Raw genomic sequence first — 19930 nt, 5'->3', positions numbered from 1 at the left:
AATAATTAAAGTGTCTATTTGAAGCATATTTAAAAACATGAATTTATGTCAAATAATCACTGAATTCTGTGTAGAATTGAGTGAGAAATAGCTATTTTTTGTTTTGTTTACTTTTGTGACAAAAAATGATGAATCATCAAGTGTGACAATACTTATGAAAAAGGCAGTAACAAGGCAGCACCCAAAAAGCACATTCTTGATCTTGAATGCTCTTCTGTGCTCTGTGACAACTCCTCATCAGTTTCAAATGACTTGGAAAAGCAGCTAGTCTATACAGCTGTGTCTATGCAAGAACAAGGGGAGGGGCAGATGATTCTTGTTCACCCACGCAAGGATTGTACCGTGTGGTGGATACTCATGGAAAACATTGATCATTTACGGGTTTGTCATCTCCCCTGTCGCTTCATCCATACTTATTTTACAGGTTAATTTTTTCATTGAGTCACAAAATGTGGCAACGTTTGCCGCCTATATGAGATTTGTCAACAGATTGCAACTAGTAATCTATAGCAAGCTTCTTACCTCTTTGCGTTCTGAGATGGACCCTTCGGAACAGAACGTCACTCCACAGCCCACGGTCAACGCGGGCAAGGGCATTTGCTGGTACGTGTCTCTTCCCTGCAATATAATTACTCGTGAGCAAATGAAAGCTGATATCATTTGTTTGGATTTCTTTCTTTGTATTCCAGGACATGTCGCATTCGTCGAAAAGTAAGCACCCTGAAAAATGATAATCTGCGCGTAATGTCCTCTTTGTATGGGTGCTGACAAATGTGCACAGAAATGCGAACAGCCACGGACGAACAATGGGTGCCGGACATGCATTCGACTTCGTATTGAATGCCTTGGATGGGATCCGAAACCCCCTGCCTGGATGAGCGTAAGTGGTAGCCGTCAGCTCCTCACTCCATCTTGCTGTATCTATTTGTTCCGAGCTCCTGTCTGTCTTTCCTGAGACATGTTCTGTACGCCACGGAACTCGGAACTGAGTTTTGTCGTTGTCTATACAGAGCAAAGGAACCGTTAAAGCCTACAGAAAACACATCAGAGAGGTGATAGCCAAGACAGAGATGGTCGGCGCCCTGCTCCAGCCCTTGCAAGGAGGAGGAGTTTCGCAGTCTTCAACGGTGCCTCTCGACTCCTCGACGCCATCTGGTCCTTCGGGCTCTCATAACACAACAACATACGCCCCTTCCCTCATAATGCCTCACCCATCGGCACTTCACCTACCTCCGCCCAACCACCAAGCCCTCAATATATTCTCCCTTGCTCTCGACACTCCTGACCCGACATCTACAATAGACCCCGCTCCTGCCGCCAACAGCAGCGGCATGCTCCAGACCCCCTACGCGAGCTCACATAGCGTCAGCTCCTGCGAAGACAGCCAATCTCCGCTCACCCCTCCTGTCTCTGACTCTGCCTCGAGCGCATCATGGCGCCCGACACTGTCACCCGACATCTTGTCCCTATCACTGTCCTTAGAGCCAACCCTCGAGAACAACATGCTGATTGGACACCCCGAGAACGTGCTTAGTATGCAGAACCCTTCGGAACAGAACATCCCTCCACAGCCCACAGTTGACACAGGCAACAGGGACCACAACGGCTCAGTACTCATGAACAAGTACTACAGGAAGAGTCCAGAACAAGTTGCAGCATTGAAGGAGCTCTATGCAAGAAATGCCGAACCGTCAACTGTAGAGAAAATAGTATTAGCACTTAAAATCGGATTGTAAGTTTGTCATTTTTGGCTCATCACTGATCACTGCTATGTCAAATTTAGGGATCTTGAACGTGTTTCAATGTGGTTCAGAGCTCAGTGCAAGGAGTTGAAGCATGAACAAAACGCTAATAACTGTAATGGCTCAGTACCCGTGACCAAGTTTTTTGCAGCAACAGTAGAGAGGGAGTCACACCAAATTGAAGCTTTGGAGAAGGCTTTTGCAAGAAACCCAAACCCGTCCATTGAAGAACGAGGTGTAATAGCACTTGAAATTGGAATGTATGTTTGTCTATTCATTTGTTGTTACTGATCCCTACTATATTGAATTAGGAATGCTATCCATGTTTCGAACTGGTTTCAAAAGGAACGTCACAGAAGCAAGTCTCGCATACCAGGTGCTGTTGTGAGAAAAACCATGTTCCAAACTGAAGCTTTGGAGAAGGCCTTTGCAAGAAACACAATGCTGTCAAGGGCAGAGAAAGACACACTGGCACATGAAATCAAACTGTATGTTTTCCCTGTTCTTTGTAACTGCTGAGCTCTACCATGTCAATTAGCCACCCTGCCCAAGTACACAACTGGTTTACCAATAGGCGTGTTGCATTGAAGCATGTGCAAAAAGCCAATAACAAGGATAGCAACAAGTGTATCGACTACAACAACAGTGAAACAGAGCATATGGAACTAGACTGATACTAACTTTATTACAATCGGAGATACAGAGACAATTGGACCTTGCACTGTCATTAGACTCACTTGCTACACACTCACGCTCGCGCTCACAATGAACTTGTTGTCGCATATTACGTAATGTAATCAAACTTTGATCGCTTCAAGTATTGATAGCCTGTTAAAGGAATTTTTACATAAGCATTCAAAGTTTGTGATGGCTGACACGTTTCTTTGATGCTATATCATAGCCAGTACCGATGCGACCGGAGATCCCAATTTCCCCTCAAGAGTTGTCTCCTTCCTGCCCTCGTATCTCCCATCTTCTTCTTGTTCTCTGCACTCATGGCCCTGCTGTCCTTTTCTTTGAGCTTTTAGTAAACAGTCTTTATACACCTTGGAACACACGGTCTTCGCTACACACGATGTTCTCGGATGCCCAGCACCGAACCCGAAACGACCGTGAGCGCTGTAAAGTCCGGTGTTCCTTGCCTTCGGAACAATGACTATAAAGACAAGCCTCGCAGCTCCCTTCATTGACCCTCCCTCTCGACCTCAACACCCACCACTGCCTGCGTTCGTCGTTCGTCGTTCGTCGTTCTGCAAAATGATTCCGCTATTCCTTGCATCATTTCATTCCACTCGCGTACCATACCTTCTGGGGTATCCCGGTCGCTTGTTACGCCTGGCTGGAGTGGGCTAACAGGCAACGCCATCAGCCTGCTGTACGCCGTGCCGTCCACGAGGTGACCTTTAGGCCCGGGCGAATATTCGAAATGGTATTAACTTCAACAGCCCGTTCGACGACTAGAGTAGATAACTAACTCAGTCAACTTAGCTTTTCCTCATTTTTCACTGTCTTTCGGCTTATAGTCGAGTCTACCAGGTCCTTACGAAGTCGCAAACTGCGGTAGTGGCCGTCACTCACAAGTACTCCTCAATCTCCGCCTGTCTTCTGCAATTGAGATGACGTCTCAGGCCTTACTCATTGATGCCACGCTGACGGCACCAGCACGCGTATAAGGAGATGCTGGCAAGAAGCGTCTATATCGTCCCGAGTCTCGTATTTTGTTTTTCCTGCCTGCTCGGTGGCGCTCCGTATGGCGCTCTGAATGGGCAAACGACGTCGCGCCCAGCTACTCAGCGCTTCCCCATATACCCTTTCCAGCAAGGGTCAGGCCCAGGAACCGATGCGAAATTCCCCGTGCTGATCATCCAGCCCCTAACATTTGCTGAAGCATTTCCACATTTCTTCAGCTCGGTAAGCAACTCTATCATATATTTCTTGACAATTCTATAAATTTAACTTTCGGCGCCTATTTATACTAATTATAGTACAAAAACAATAAGTCAACAGCAATTGGTGAAGATCTGCATACAGAAGGGGGTATACAATATATTTCCTAGGTGAAGCACCATACATGATCTTCACAACAATACATTAAATTAATATACTTCTCTTTAGCTTTGGGAACTTGTCCGATGAATAACAAGAAATATTAACGTGAAGGACGAAAGTGAAGTAGGCCACTAAAAGTCGTGAGCATTTATCATTTTAGCTCTTATAAATTCTTTGGTCATCCGTTTATGCGGTATGCTTGTAGTCGTGGAGGGGAAATACCGTGCGAGGGTAATTTCTTGAGGAACTCGTTGAGGAATTCATTGTTTCGAGCATCGTGCCCATCGGAATCCTTGATACGTCACGTGATATCCCGAGGATCAGCTCCGACCATCAAGCAATTCTGATGCATTGACGAGACCTGTAAATGGTCCACACGTGAATAACTGCAGGGAAGGGTATACATGTAAAGCGAAACCAAGTTACATTTTATTGTTGCTCTGAACGTTCGTTCACATGACTCATTTCAGGGTCTGTACCTACGTTTTGCTGCATCGAACCCTGCTGCGGTAGTCTCTCGGAAGCAAAACCATACTGCATCGACATGACGCTATTATCGAAATAATACTGGACGTTGGGGTCAACTAGGGAAGGATCTGACAATGGGTCCGGGTATCCTCCACTTGGCGACGAACTCGGCCTACTCGGTGCTGGTGCGGTTGCTGTCGTAGACGGCGGTCGACTCGGGACTGTGTAAGATGAACTGGAAGAGGATCCGAGCAGCGAGTCGTCACCAGCAATCATTAACGGTGATCCGCTGACATTCGGAACACCAGTCATTGTGGGCATTCCAGGCACCGTAAGCCCGGCCGGCGTCATATTCGGTATGCTTCCTAAAGCTGGGCTTACTCCGCCAAAAACATCGCCAGGGAAATCAAGCAGTGGAGAATGAGTGTTCTGGCCTGACGGAGTTACGCTGTAAGGTACACCAAGAGGACTGTGCCCCGAGATGTACGGCGAGTTTCCATGGGACGATGACGAGCTACCTGTATAACAAATGGTACGTGAGTTTCCGAATGTAACTTGAATAAAATGAGATCGAGATGACGAGGTATGAACGTGGAGACGTGAAACAGAATACGGGCAAAATGACAAATGAGCCCAATAAGACCGTAGGAAATGGACTAGAAAGGATAGGGCAAGAAGGCATGTGGGCAAACGAGATATGAGATCTGATGACTGATGACTCTGGAACACATGTTCCGAACAGGCATTCCCATGGATCACCGTCGAAGCCAAAGCAAGGCCTTGGAGCTGCTTAAGCAAGCACCGACGTCTGAATACAAATGGCCAGGGGGGCATTGGTAGGCCGCAGTTGTGACTATTGCGTGAAGGAATGAGAATGGGGTCGAAATGAGCGCAGCAGCTCCGCAGAGTCAGGACGAGACGACCGAATTGAAATTCGGTATAGCCCCCACTGTGCAACTCTCAATCGAAACGCAATGTCGGGCATTAGTCCATCCGTGCATTTGCAGAAGGTGACGGTGTCAGCAATGTCTCGGCAATGACGACGTCTCGAATAAGCTTCGGAGAAAACGCATCCCAGAAAGGCAAGTCGCAGATAAACAGCCTGAAGGGTCGGCAAGGCGCACTGTCACAGCACCAGATGACCTTACACTGCACTGCGCAGATTGCGGCAAAAATGGAGGAATCCCCGCACCCCTTGGCCTGCGAATATGCGACGAGAAATGACGGGAATGTGGGGGAGAATTTGGGGGAAGCTTTGCCAGGATGCTGATGGTGGGAAATTGCAAATGGCCGGCTTGGAGTCTAGATGCCGATGGGAAGCCCAAATAGGAAGCCCGAGAATGAATGGTTGTGGCATAGTCCTGCTGGCTATCAGAATCGGCCAGAGCCTGTCTCCGCGTCCCGACGCCTCGAAGACATCGACGCTATGGCTTGCGAATCTCATGCTGCAATCATCCGACTGAAACGGAGGTCTATCCCGTCGCTCCACAAGCGAGAGTGACAAGTCCGATTGCTCTCAGGGACGAACCCGCACACATGCAGCAGGCAGGATATTGATCGAATGCAGTGCATCATTACGCCGTGAGGCCGTGCTGACGATGCACTGCGGCAGCGCAAAGGTGCAAACATAGTCGCTGTCAATTAATGGGTGGGCAATGCTCGCCAGGTCCCGATGACATCGTCACCAACTCCAGGACGCAATTAGATCGAAAGAAGGTACCAGGCTAGGGTCGCCCCGTCGCGAGAGTCGGAGGGAAGACGCGTGGCGAGATGAACTGATCGAACCGTGTGTGATCGCGGTTCTCGAAGAGTAGCAGCAACCTTCATATCAGGCGATTGGGAAACGCAAAGCCAATCCAAACAAACGGCTTTCAAAGTCCGCCCGTAGAATGCAGACTCGTTTGGGGACAAACAGGAGCCGCGTTCGGTCGAATGTGAAAGAAACGCGAAAATAAGATTTTTGCCTTACGGCATAGCAATGCCAACGCAACAAGATGGTGACCAGGTCGTTTTGATGCCAGGGAATGCCAGCCCGAGAGTTCCAGAGTCAAACAGACGGATATATCAAGATGTGGAACAATTGCCGCCGAGATCGAAGGATCACGAAAGACATTAAGCTCAAAACGAGAAATATTGAATCTTACCTTGGAGTGATGGAGAAGTTGTATACGCAAGACTGTGGCGCCTGTTCTCAAGCTGTTGAGTGTTCCGCTGATGGGGAAGCGTGACTCCGATGCTAGAGCGTCTCGAGAGGTGAGGCTGGTGTTGGCCGTATTCGTGCTCGCCCTGGTTGGGAAAACCGAGGTAGTCAAAGTCTGCGCCCATGACCGAGGGTGCCTGCGGAATACGCGACGCGTGATGCGCTGCGAAGTGGGGTGAAGAGAAGCCGGGTAGTCTATGTGGAGACGGGTAGGGACCATATCGCACACTATGAGACTGTGCCGATTGGTGAACATAATGCGGTTGGTTCAATTCAAAGCCCAAGCCATTGCCACCGGGCATTGGACCACCCATGACACCAAAGGCACCCATGGGCCCAATGGAGCCCATGCTTCCGAGTCCGCCAAAGGCGGCAGGACCAGACATTGAGCGTGAAGCCATATGAGGTTGGTTATATTGCATATGCGTTGAAGGACCAGATGGCGTCGAGGAGCCAGAAGGCAGCGTTGAAGACCGCGAAACTCCTCCTTGCGAGAGCCGGGGCTGGCCGCGGACCATTCCCGCCTTGATGAGCTTCTCTTTGATGCCTGCCTTGTAGGCTTCAACAGCTTGTTTGTCCTGTATAAGCAAAGACGAAAATCAGTTCTGAGTTCCGCGGCATACAGATTACGTCTCGGGAAGGACATAGAGCGGGGCTCGGAACGAATAGAGACAGCGAGATGGAGTAAAGAGCTGACGGCTCTCTAATCCATGAGCTGATCAAGTTCATACGAGCACAAAGGGGGGAGGGGGTTATTAAAGACGCGTCCAAAGGACAGTCACTTACGCGCATCCAGGCAGGGCGTTTCGGACCCCATCCAAGGCAATCGATTCGAAGACGAATACACGTCTGGCACGCGTTGTTTGTCCGTTGCTCGTCGCATTTCTGTTCACGTTTGTCAGCACTCATACAAAGAGGACATTACGCGCAGATTATCATTTTTCAGGGTGCTTACTTTGCGACGAATGCGACACGTCCTGGAGTACAAAGAAAGAAATTCAAATAAATGATATCAGCATACACTTTGCTTACAAGTGATTATATTGCAGGGAAGAGACACGTACCAACAACCGCCCTTGCCCGTGTTGACCGTGGGCTGTGGAGAGACGTTCTGTTCCGAAGGGTTCTGCATACTAAGCACGACCTCAGGGTGTCTGACCGGTGCGTTGTTCTCGAGCTTCGGCTCGGGGGAAAACTTGCGTTCGGTATCGGGTGCACAGAGATTGGAGTCACCCTCGCTCACTGTCGCGTTCGCGGAGTGAGATAGTGATAGAGACTGGATGTTGGGCGACGGTGTTGGGCGCGGTGACGCGCTCGAGGCAGAGTCAGAGACAGGAGGAGTAAGCGGGGATGGGCTGTCTTCGCAGGAGCTGACGCTATGTGAGCTGGCGTAGGGGGTCTGGAGCATGCCGCTGCTGTTGGCGGCAGGAGCGGGGTCTATAGTTGATGTCGGGTTAGGAGCGTCGAGAGCAAGGGAGAATATATTAAGGGCTTGGTGGTTGGGCGGAGGTAGGTGAAGTGCCGATGGGTGAGGCATTATGAGGGAAGGGGCGTATGTTGTTGTGTTTTGAGGAGAGCTGGAGGTTAGGATGGACCGACCGAGTGTGGGTGGGTGTAAGAGCGATAATATAAGGGCTGCAAGGGAAACAGACAGACGGTTGGATCGAGATCTGAGAGGCTGCGTCGATTGCTTCGGACTCAGCTATTTAGCGTTCGCCATCAATGTCCGCCTTGCGCTTCCGGCTGTCACGCGTGAGACAAATAAGGCACACATTCGTAATCTCCGTCTTTGCTGGATTATTCAGCAACAATCCCCCATCAAACCTAGTTCCCGCACTATTTTGCATTATTATTTCATTCATTACAATTAAGAACTGCCTGCCATCACTTCGACTACTAATACAGCAATGCCACAAACAAAGCAAGAAGGGGTGCATATGTAAACGATTCGCATCTATGCAAAACAAGTCGGCAAATTAACAGATTCTCAAACTCACAGTTACACTCAGTCACAGGTCAGTCGTCATATCTTCCTACTCATACCAGGAGAATGGGCACTCCGCCGCCGTGTTCCTTTAGAACGTCTCGCCAGTTCACGTCATCCACGTGCTCCACGGGCCGACGTCCGCTTCGCCGCTTCTGCGCATTGTACGCGGCATCCCGACGCTGCCAAACAATTTCCATCACCTCCACGACAGACGTGCAATTACCCGCTCCACCCTCGCAATCCAATACTTTCCTGAACGCGTCCCTTTCTGTGCGATCATCGGTCATGCAGCCTGCAAGGCAAATTGGAAACACAACGCTTCGCACTACGGACCGCCTCAAGGGCTTCGGATCATTGGGGACGCGCATCAGAGCATTAAGCGTTTCGCTAACTCCTTCCCTGATCTCCCGCACACTCGGCTTGTCCCCGCTCAAAACAGTGTGCAAATAAAGTCGCGCCGACGCACGGAAGATGTCTGCAGTAAGCCGCCTTCTATTCTCGAGTGAATCAGCCATTGCACCCGACCGTTCTTGAGAGGTGTTCGATCCAGTCCTGGAGATCGCCTGCAAGTATCGCCCTTCGATGTCGAATCCCCGTCTGACTAGCTCAACGGAGCTCAGTGTTTGGTGTTTCGTCTCCTCGTCTTTCCAGGCCGCGAGCGCTGATATTTCGGCGAGTGCCAAGAACGTCAAGTTGTCGCAGCCCATTACTTCGAGCATTGAGAATTCCGGTTCCATCGCTGGTGTCACGCCGTCCACCTCGACAATCTGCGCGCCATCTGTAGGTGCAAACAGCTTGCGATATACCTCTAAGAACTTGGGCGCAGAAACAGTCGTCACGCTCCCAAGTACCTCAAACCACATTGTGGTCCGCACTATGAAACTACCAAGCTCGTCTTCCCGCTTCATGCATGTCAGCTCATGAAGCAGGTATGCATCACCCAAGCGGCGGCAGTGCCCAATCACAGCGTTTACCCAGGAGCAAGCAACATTAAGGAAGAATTGCCAGCCACCAGTCCCACCTGCGAACAGGAACGAACTGATGCACTGCAATCCTGCCATAGCCTCGGCCTTTGTGAGTTTGTCCGTCCCTGCTCGATCAAGTGCATGCTTAGTTCGGTTATGATAAGCATTGTCGTCATCTCCTTCCGGTGCATCTCCCGCGCCCGCAGTAATGACGCGGCGCGGCGGGGAAGGCGGTGAGTTGCCCCGCAATCCCATGCTCCCCTCGCGCATGCGTCTTTTGTGGACACTCGCAACGGAGCAAATCGCGTTCCGCACCGCTTCATTGTCGATCGCGAGATTTCGGAGAAGATCGACTAAGCGCTCATCCCAGAAGAAGTACTGCACGGGGCGCACATGGTGCAAGTAGTGTTCGACAAGCAATCCGTCACCACGATCGACGAATAGAGGGTCCATTAGCGCCGGTTGCAGCGGCTGCGCGACGGCATAATGTTGGTACATGGCTTGTTGCTGCTCGGGTGGTTGCGCAGAAAAGTCTAGCTCGCTGATAGGCGCCTGCGATTGTGCGTAATAAGGCATTAAAGCGCCCCCTCCGACACCGTTAACGGCAATTCCATTCATCTGCGTATGCTGAGCTTGGAAGGTAGAATCCAATTCATTTACACCGAAGTCATCTGACATATAATTGAAGTTGTACAGCGAACCAAACGAGCTGCACATATTTGGCGGTGGAAGATCTGTCCTGCGCACTGTCGGCGACGCATCTGGGAAATGCAAAGTGCCGCTGTCATTCGAATTGTTCCCGTGGATCGAGGCGTATGACGCCTGCAGCTGCACTTGTGCCTGATTGTGTTGCAGTTGTGGTTGAAATAAGTGCCCCTGGGGTCGCTGATGGCCACCTAATCGCACATGATCGTCCCCTGCCCCTGCAACAGCGTATCAAGAAAATAAAAAATAAAATGACAGCAATTTCATAGCAATAAGGCAAGAAAATGCGCGTACGCGATATAGTACCATATGAGAGGTCGGAGCAGGATTAGGAGCGGGATGAATTATTCCACAAGAAATGTCGCGATTCAAGGTACCGAGAGTCCGTAATTCCGATCCAATCCAACCCGCGCCGACCGAGAATAAACAAATACAACATAAAAATGGGGGGAAAACTACATGAGTGCTCACTACATAACTGAATAGTTGCCCTGACTCTTACATGAAGCCGTCTGCCCGTGCCCGTGATCATGACCGTAATTATGCATGCTTTGTCCACTGCCGCCATGCCCACTTTGGCGTCCTTGCGTAGAATGCACATTAAACTGCCCTGGAAGGTGATACGCCACGCTCACACTCGGCTGACCATGCCCCTGCTCGCTCATCTGCACGGGTGTTGAGTAAGTCCCCCCTATAATGGGATCCGGACGATAAGTGGGTGGAGGCGAGTCAGGAGAAAGTTGGGGCGCATGGTACGACGGGTTGACGACTGCAGCATTATTGTGCGCATTCATTCCATGCACATACACCATGGAAGTGGACCCGGCATTACCATGGTATGCAGACGGGTTTGGGAATACAGACGGTGAGTGATCCGTTGATGCATTAAAGGTGTCGTTGATATATACATTCATGGAATCACCAGCGGGTTCACGTTTAAAGTTGGAGTGAGCGTTTGCAGTGGGGGTTGCGCATCGATCGTTAGTCAGGTTCCGTGAGTGCGACAGTGGTCCACGGTAGGTTGTGGACGAGCATGCATGAAATTGAAAATTGTGGTCGATGTCCAAGTCCACAATGTCCGGTTCAGTTTTCACATGAACAGTTGGGTCATGTTTGGCATTATAGTTGGAGACATGAGCATGTGCCGAAGTAGGTTGGGAAGGCATATAGTGTTCCGATGCCCAGCGTTGGTCCATGTCACCAAATGAAAACCCGAGTAGGTCAAGGTCAGAGCGTGGGGATATCCAACCAGTATCAGACCCAGATGATGAAGCGAGAGCCGGAGTCGATGCAGCAGCAGGTTTGGTGGGGATCCAGTCCATACCGACGTCAGTATTAATAGGTGTATGGGCAAGTGCGGGAAGCGAAGGAAGCGGCGTGTAGGGTGTATAGGGTGTGTTTCGTGTTGGCATTGGAGGGGAAGATGCAGTAGAAGATGACGAGCCACATAAAGGGGATGCCACATCCCAGGTGTTTGAGATTGAGTTCGTGTTGGATGAAATACCACGATAGTAGGAAGGGACCATATAAGGACCAGTCGCAGTCGTCGAAGAAGTCGAAGCCGTGGAGAAGCGTGATGGCGTATCAGAATATGGACCCGGCAGATGGCGACCATGCCCAGATGTTTGAGCAATCGCAGTCGAAGAATAGGGGTGATTAATACAGGGAGTATTTGAGAAAGATCCGTGACCTAGTAAATCAGTTGTTCGGCGGTGGCACAAAGTAGCATAAGTGGACCTACGCGTACTGTCGTGCCCATCGGCACTGAAGGGACCCATTGAGTCGTCCATCGTAATGAGGCCGAGTCCATGTTGTGAGTAGTCTGTCCCACTGTTGCCACCGTGCGATGGACGACGTGGATGGCGCGAGGCAGGATTATGCGTAGGAATTCGAGAAGGAATAGGGCGTCCGTCTGAGAGGTGGAGCACGCCGGAGGGGGAGGTTGGAAGCTGGTCCAGACCGGCATGACGCGATCCGAATTCTGTGCCGTTCATTAACGAGTCATAGCGCGGTCTAGTCGATACGTGAGCGTAGCCAGGAGAGAACGATCGGTCTTGTATGTAGGGGTTTGAGGTGACATGGGAACCGGCTGTGGTAGGTGGAGATGCGCTGCCGCGCTCCGGGGTAAGCGTCGACGTCGGAGACAGAGGTGTATTTAGCTCCTCAGATGCACCTGGCGCGACGTTGTGTAGCGGCGGGAGTGAAACAGAAGTTCTAGGAGCCGAACTTGTACTTGCTCCTGGGGCGGATTCGGCACCAGGGGAGCGCAATGCACCAGAGGCGGAGTGGCCTTTAATCATACCGTTCTGAGCGAGGAAGCCCTTGATTTTGCTTCGCAACTCTGCTACACTGTTGCCCTCCTATGCAAGATGACACTGAGGATATGCAGGACATTCCGTGAAGGAAGGAGGACTTACGCGCATCCACTCAGGACGTTTTGCACCAAAGCCTAGGCATTGGAGGCGAAGACGAACACAGGTCTGGCACTGGCCATCTGCGTCCGGTTTCTCGTCACATTTCTATGACGCGTCGATGAGCTCCACGACGTGTGAAGATGAAGAGACTTGAATATATGCGCACTTTCCGGCGAATTCTGCAGGTGTAGCAGCCGCTTTTCGCGCGAACTGCACCCTTTGGCTTCGAGCTGTGCCGTTTGGGAGGGGTACTTGCAGAGCCAGCAGACATGGTCCAAGTACAGCGGAGGTCGGCGACAGACGAAATAAGCAAGACAGTCAAGAAAATAAGACAAGTTGCTGATGTCGAACGCAGCAGGGATGAGGACAAGAGTGGTGCTAGGAGAGAGCGGAGGGGAAAGCGCGATCGGCCGGAGAACGGGGAAGAGACGGCAGGTTTAAATAACAGAGGCGCTGAGGTTATGAACGGACGCCCGAGGTTATGATCTACAGGACCCCAGTCACCCTATTTATGTTTCTATTGACGCCCGATGTCAGCGGAGGACGGAAGTAAATATTCGATATCTCGAGAACCACACTTTTGCTCCTATACCCGAATTGGATATATGTGCACATATGCACCCACAATTTGTCGTTTTATTCGCCTCTCCTTTGTCCTCTTTGTTCCTGTCGTCGTGACAGAACTTACCTCATCGTTAGATTCACCATCCCTCGATCCTCAACCTCCCCGTGTGTTTCTTCCCTGACGCGACGGATCAGTTTCTTCATCAGAGCCCTTCCTATACTCCTCGACTCTCCAGACGTGCACATGCATGCTCTCTCCGCTCCCTTTCTTCTCGTCTAATAGTCAATGTCATTTCATTTCCGAGTAACCATCCCGTTTCACATCTGGGATTCAAGATATCAGACATCAAGCGTCAGAAGCAGCGGTGCCTCGTGATGGAGGCAGCCCGGTTTCCCGACATGTACGTTACCACCACCACAGTCCTAGGCGCACGCTATGGAGAATTTGTACTTTGTCTTATTCTCCACAGTCTCTACCATTCACCGGCCGATCCGGCCGATCACCTGGTTTTTCTCCGCCACTCCAAATGTAATTCTCGCCTATCCATGCCTTCCTGACTATCGATATCAATGCATGCTCATTCACAACGTTCTTCGACAATGCTGTGTCCTCTGCTACATAAGAACTCATCGATTGGCACGCAGGCTCTCTATGCCAAGTTGTTGACTTGTTGCTGCTGTCATCTCCGTGGACAATTCCGAATCGGCTCCTGAGTCTAGGGTTGCAATGAACCTTGTCCTTGGTTGGATTTTCTTCGATAGCAAGCATCTCTCCGTGTTTGATTCGATTCGACAGTAGGACACGGTCAACCACCCCTTCAGACAAATTGAACAAGATGAGGGGGACGTCGCAAGTAGCCAACGCCCTGTTGTTCTCGTCGGAGACCGGGACCCGTCTCCAACTTACGTTAATGCGATATACTCCATATGCAGCGTTGGCCAATTCGTGTACACGCAGTGGCCTCGCTCGCTCGCGCACCCGTCACCCTGGATTTATTTTTGCTTCACTGCCCTTTATCTTCACGTGCCCGGATTCCCGATCTTTTGGGTTCAGGTAGGCAACGAACTCGCTCAGACAGCACTGGCCTTCGGCGAAGCCAGAGTCGGAATAGAACGTGCAGCTGACTGCGGTCACCTTGGTCGTTCCCTTTTCCCTACAGACTCCTACTTGTGCTCTACTGCTCGGCTAATACACTAGTCGTCCCAGCGGCGTACATTTCTCCTCCGAAGGAAGACGTGCGCTTCGTGCTTCTAGGACATGCATGTTCCGGAAGGTCATCTTCTCTCGTTCTTCAGTGTGCACTGCCAATTGGATATTGGGGTAAGGTCATTGTTAACAATGTTAAAGAACGCAGAATCCACATTCCGATCGAGCGAACCGCATGGTCTATGTCAATACCACCAATGCCAGCATCGAATTCGAAACAATAAAGGCCTAGCAATTTCCACACGCGCTTGTTCCGAGATTATCATCCCCATCGCCGAACCATACTCATCTTTCGCCTCTCGTCTCTCACCTCAATTCCCATATTCGGCCCCCCAAACGAAGTGCGATAGCATCATGATATCAAGTTCCAATACACCGATGTCCCGACCTAGATTTTCTCTCTTTCTTCCATTTCGTTTTTAGGTTTCGATGGAGATCATTGTTCAAAGTTAAGCCGCTGTATGTGGCACTGTACGTGACCAGCTTTCGATCTGTTCTCAACGTTGGCCGTGCAAGGGCCTTTCGATCACTGATTCTCTCACTTTCTGTCTCGAACTTTGTCTTTGCTCCGTTCTCATGCGCCTCGGACGTCGGAGATTAGTTGCGCTGTTGCGCTGTTGGCGACTGAATATCGCAACTAACGCAAGGATACATCGGACACCACAAGAGTACAAAAGGAAAAATAGAAGAATTGCGAGCGCTATGTGAGATCGGCGAGCGCTCAATACTCACATTGCCACATGCGTTATCACTTTTGTGTGTCCCGCAGAAATTGCCATGTACAGATTCTAACAATGGCCGTAGTGGACGAAGGAAAAACTGTTTCATTGAAGAATTGTGTATACCTCCGCGTGGAGGACTCTTCTAACAGACTAACACTGCAAATCAGATCGCACCGCATGCTATGGACCTACGCAGCGCCACGAAACTCGCATCTTAGAAACGATGGTCCACCAAATACATATGATACGATTCTGATCCTCTACCAAGTGCGGAGAGTCAGGATCACCCATTGGCTTTCAATGATCATGATAACCGAGGACAAAATGCACAATCCATCACCTCCATCGCCACACATCATTATTCTACACACCAGAGCAGCTTTGTTTTACAATTCCATCACTCTGATCACACAGTATACTGATTTAATAGAGGCGTATCAGCTCTAGGCTATCCTACATCAAAAATCGGCGAGAATGCATTTTGCAATGTACGTCATTTTCATACAACATATAGTAATCCTTGTTTGTGTCCACAATGCCGCTTGATTCGCGAGGTGTGGCTGAGGAGAAGCGGACAAAAGCGAGGTACAATCAGCAGCCATGGAGATGGATAAGTTGGGCATAACTCCAGAAAGTAGCTTAGTGTCATCTCGAGATACTCCTAGGTTCGACCATCGCCAAAGTATGAATTTGAGTTCCATTCGATTTGGTAAAACCTGAGATGACCGATAAATTCATGGATGAGGCGGTTCAGCAAAGCAGGTTCCTCTAAACGCATTAATGCGATGTTTCGCGATCACATCGACAAGGTATTTGAAAATATTCTATGTGTCTTTTTATCATTACGGAAGGGGGCCTGATTCATGACAGATCTGTCACGCCAGTCGTTTCTCGGTTCAAGTGCAAGCACTGAAAAGGAATCAACGAACCCACAAGCATGCACATTTTAGCTATGCTACATCTTTCCTTTTATGCAAGAGCCGTTTCCGTCTCCGCTTCGAACTTGTCCGTTCTCGTGTGGACCACGCGTTGGAGGTCGTTTGACCAATTGGTCGACACCATCTGAGAATCTGCGCAAGGGACTCCAGACACCAGTAATTAATAAATATTACATAAGCTAATAATTAGGTTCCGGGGAGGCATCTCAGTTTTATCACGTGGGTCTGCTCTGCTATATCAAGTAAATCCCGAGCGTGGCTGTGTCCTTGCCTCAAGGATTGGGCGGTGCTACCTACGCTCAAGTCGCGTTGCTGTCGTGAGGACGTGGGTCAATTGTTCCTGCACGGCACTGTACGAAGTCCCGCATAATGCTGTGAGGACCCTCCTCATAGCATTTCTGGATGAATCTTCTGCGACAATCCGTATTTAGGACAATGAAGGTGCCCTTCACTTCAAATTCGTGATTTGCTGTGGACTCTGGTCCCTCGAATCGACCTTGAATCGGCTAACGATAGCACTGTCTTACGAACCTCCCGTCTCGTACGAAGAAACTCACAGTAGGAGATTCCGATAAGGACTTCTGGAAGTTCTTGAAGTGTCTCGACTCGGACCGCAAAGGCAAAGATTGTAGGTATTAGGATAGTCGGAACGCGATTACACCAACCAACCACGACTCCTGAAAGGACTCGATTGCGATGTGGGATCACCCGATGGCATGCAGAAACATGCTTGCTCCTATTGGGGTCGTTTACGTGACGGTGCTGGTGAGCACATCCACGCGTTCCAACACGTTGATTCTTCGCGTTTCAACTGCAACATTATCAGTACAGTAAACTCCCCCTTCTCGCCCCACTTTCTGCTGGTGGTTCTTCTTCTGATTTTGATGATACGCGTGCACGCAGCGTGAAAACAAAATAAGGTAGGACAAGTACTATGTACAGTGAGGATCGCTCAATTCGCTCCTCGGTCTCCTGCTCTCATCTATATTCGGCGCTTCCCTTCTCGGGCGCCAAGTGGCCGGATGCCTTCGTGGTGCCAAATCCGGCATGGGGGCTGGAACTTACGCAACGTATTCCGACCTACCGCAAGGAACTCGTGAATGTCCGAGTCACTCACGACCCCTTCCTCCCTGGTGTCCACTGTTCGATGAAACATTTCTATCCATCTAATCGCCTATTCACCCTCATCTCACAATATCGCCTGCATGTCTTACAGGCGATGAGGCGATATTAAATTGGTCTGTGCCAAGCGAAACAAACGTACGTTTATGAAAAGTATTGAATTCACAGGATATTTACTGATCATTCAGATTAATTAAAGATAGATTTAAACAGTTACGCAGGTGTTGTCATATTAGGAGCGGCGTTGACATAGGTATGCGAGATACGGTTTTCCATGCTTGGTACTGCGATTCTTCTGCTTCTTTGTTTACTAGTAGAGAGAAGAAAGATGTGCGGGGTGGAGCACGCCACTTATGAGTACAGAACAAGAAACAGACAAGTTGCTCGATGGTTCTTACCTGCCTACAAACCCTACACGCCTCGCCAAAGTGTCGTTTATGAACTGTGTCTGGGGGCACAAACTATGCTCCCTATTCATAGTTCTTCCTCCGCGCTTCAAGGGGCTGATGCAACGAGGCGGAGTGCATCACGAAACGTCGGCAATTGCCTATTCAAGTAGTGCATCAAACTCAGTGACGAAGCCATTGAGAAGTCATCAGACCGTCAGTCGCCGAGTCGTCCGTCATATGAGTCTTCAACTCGGCGGTCACAATTCTAGTTCTGGACTTCATGCGCAGTCCTTAAAGTATGCCCTTTAAGGATACCAGATTCTCACCGCATGAATAGCCCACTTGGTCAATCTTCTTCCGAACCTCAGAGGAATGCCCAATGATCCCCTTGCTTCGGCTAGAACCTTCTTGGATACTAAGGTTGAACTAAGAATACACTCATACTAGTACAGCTCCTTTTCCGTGTCTTGCTTCCGAGCATTGAAGGATGATCTAAAACATCAGATAACAATCGGAAGAATCGTGGAAAAGATGCAGGTCAACACCAAAATGTACTTGTAGGATCCTGATGATGATGGTTGTGGCTGTGGTTCCATTTCTGCCGTCAAAGATGTGGCTAAGGAACAGAGTTGTGGTGTGAGTCCAGACGATTCGTTCGAAACAAGGAAGAGCTGAGAAACGAAATACGAGTCTTTCGATTCATTTTAGTCTAAACGAAGCTTATTCTACACATCTCTGCTAGAAATTTGAACCGTTTCATTGACGTTACCTCACCTCATAAACAACCCTCATTTACTCTACCCCCATACCCGTCCTGCTTCTCTTCCTTCATACGATTGCTATTACCCAACATAGGCCCCGTCGAGCCATCAATTAAAATCGAAGAAGCTCAATCAGCAAATCCATCAAGTTTCGAGATGAAAAGAAGCATCAAAAACAACATGAATCCCTTACCTTACGACCACAACAAAATTCATTACACATGGAATTTCCATTCATTTTCACATTCATCATATAGAGGCCTCAACGTGTGTGCACAGCGTGCAAACTCGTCCAGAAAGGGCAGTCGCCTGTATCTGTTTCTTCTCCATTTCTATCAGAGATGCGTAAAACTCGCCGAAAGAAGAGCTCTGCATTTCCATGTAATAATCTCGATCGCGTACAGTACAGCGACACCACCTCTGTAGAGCTCTGTGATTTAATTCACAAACGACGCAAAAAAAGAAGGATGAACCAATCTTAATCCTTCCGCGGAAACCGGCTAATTCGCAACGTGCCGGCCAAATCGCGATCTCCACCGACTTGGGAGGACTATTCTATTCTGTTTAGTAATTTATATCTTTATATGTTATTTCGGAAATTCCTTCTTCTGCTCTAATGGATTTCATCTCAATTTCGTGGGCGTCGAGGAACCAGATAAGTTACGAGCTTAACCGAGCCTAACTCCCGCGATATAGACAGGCGTCCTAATGTCAATTGAATTTTAGAATATACGAAGGAATGAAGGCGTCTAGGACTCCAAGGGGGTCTCAGAGTCAACTGCGGGAAGGTACTAGCAACACTCGTATACTACCCTCACAGCTCACAGATACTGGCAGCTGCTGTACTAGGTTTACGTATATCCGCACCAATACTCACTACTGTCTGCCAGCACGTTCCCCACAGAAATGCGGATAATCATGTCAAGTGCAACACCAGTCTTTTCTGCCAAATGCCTTGCCGTACGGGTGGTGGAGCATATATCGTACCTGCTTGCTTCCGCGTTGTGCACGTCTATACGACCTTTCCGTACAGGACGAGCTCGAAGACGAAGCCCAAAGTTCTAAACATCTTCTAACGCCCAAACATGCTCTGCTGAACACCACCCGTAAGCAGATCTCCATCAACACACTCAACAACTAACATGATGCACGACATGTGAGCTCTATCACTGAATGCAGACACGCATACAGACACATGTGGAGCGGGAATGCCGTACAAATGTATCTGCGCGGGACCTTCCAAGCATACGCATCCGCTCACGGAGTCGGGTGTAAGTGTTACCCGTAGCTGGCCTACAGAGAAACTAACCCATTATGTCCACAACTCGCCAGCCTCATTAACGGCCCGCCCTACGCTTCACCAATAGCTCTTTCAGCTCAAGTTACGTTTCTTCAAGTCAGCAGACCCCTTATCAAACATGAATCATCCATCCAGCTGTCGGAAGCATGTTTTCATGGAGCGGGGGACAATGACAGTCGTTCTTGTTCCGGTTGCTAGCACCGGCAAGTGCGACAGTGACGTTAGTCGAGAATCAGACTATACGTCGGACGTGGCGGGTGCTTTGCGGGATACGCACATCTCTAAATACCTCTACACAACGTCCGTTGACATCGCACGCAGTGACGTATAGTACCAGACGAACGTGTGAAGCCTTCGCTGCCGTACCTTTCAGACATTTCGTACTATTACTAGATAA

General features: G+C 49.5%; 5 protein-coding genes across 5 annotated transcripts; 3 read left to right on the top strand and 2 right to left on the bottom strand.

The window, feature by feature from the left end:
• Positions 1-538: 538 nt before the first annotated feature.
• Positions 539-2416, top strand: FOMMEDRAFT_25880 (uncharacterized protein; the record flags this gene model as incomplete). The annotated part of the gene is made up of 7 exons (XM_007262861.1): positions 539-603; positions 690-711; positions 782-880; positions 1011-1732; positions 1784-2002; positions 2054-2230; positions 2281-2416. The coding sequence occupies 7 exons, from the start codon at positions 539-541 to the stop codon at positions 2414-2416; spliced, it is 1440 nt and encodes a 479-aa protein (XP_007262923.1).
• Positions 2417-2834: 418 nt separating this feature from the next.
• Positions 2835-8365, bottom strand: FOMMEDRAFT_17152 (uncharacterized protein). Its single transcript, XM_007262860.1, has 6 exons — positions 5002-8365; positions 3997-4937; positions 3858-3931; positions 3728-3799; positions 3231-3653; positions 2835-3171 (listed from the first exon to the last, which is right to left on the bottom strand). Exon 1 carries the CDS (start codon positions 7994-7996, stop codon positions 7472-7474), a length of 525 nt encoding a protein of 174 aa, XP_007262922.1. The 5' UTR covers positions 7997-8365; the 3' UTR covers positions 2835-3171; positions 3231-3653; positions 3728-3799; positions 3858-3931; positions 3997-4937; positions 5002-7471.
• A 131-nt stretch (positions 8366-8496) lies between these two features.
• Positions 8497-12635, bottom strand: FOMMEDRAFT_76733 (uncharacterized protein; the record flags this gene model as incomplete). The annotated part of the gene is made up of 2 exons (XM_007262859.1): positions 8497-9185; positions 12530-12635. Coding segments are annotated over 2 exons (795 nt in total), but the record flags the coding sequence as incomplete, so codon positions are not given.
• Positions 12636-15994: 3359 nt separating this feature from the next.
• FOMMEDRAFT_151952 (uncharacterized protein) lies at positions 15995-17855 on the top strand (the record flags this gene model as incomplete). Its single annotated transcript, XM_007262858.1, has 12 exons — positions 15995-16117; positions 16152-16180; positions 16239-16335; positions 16393-16502; positions 16559-16589; positions 16646-16726; positions 16788-16865; positions 16977-17103; positions 17178-17221; positions 17297-17336; positions 17564-17768; positions 17810-17855. The coding sequence occupies 12 exons, from the start codon at positions 15995-15997 to the stop codon at positions 17853-17855; spliced, it is 1011 nt and encodes a 336-aa protein (XP_007262920.1).
• Positions 17856-19151: 1296 nt separating this feature from the next.
• On the top strand, positions 19152-19864 carry FOMMEDRAFT_151951 (uncharacterized protein; the record flags this gene model as incomplete). The annotated part of the gene is made up of 4 exons (XM_007262857.1): positions 19152-19193; positions 19267-19339; positions 19413-19504; positions 19601-19864. 4 exons carry the CDS (start codon positions 19152-19154, stop codon positions 19862-19864), a joined length of 471 nt encoding a protein of 156 aa, XP_007262919.1.
• Positions 19865-19930: the final 66 nt, after the last annotated feature.

This window comes from Fomitiporia mediterranea (genome assembly GCF_000271605.1).
Source record: "Fomitiporia mediterranea MF3/22 unplaced genomic scaffold FOMMEscaffold_2, whole genome shotgun sequence".
Classification (NCBI taxonomy): domain Eukaryota; kingdom Fungi; phylum Basidiomycota; class Agaricomycetes; order Hymenochaetales; family Hymenochaetaceae; genus Fomitiporia; species Fomitiporia mediterranea.
This window is presented reverse-complemented; position numbering and strand designations above follow the sequence as displayed.

Coding starts and splice junctions, on each gene's coding strand:
- FOMMEDRAFT_17152 (XM_007262860.1), bottom strand. CDS start 7,996: ATGCCTCACCCATCGGCACTTCACCTACCTCCGCCCAACCACCAAGCC.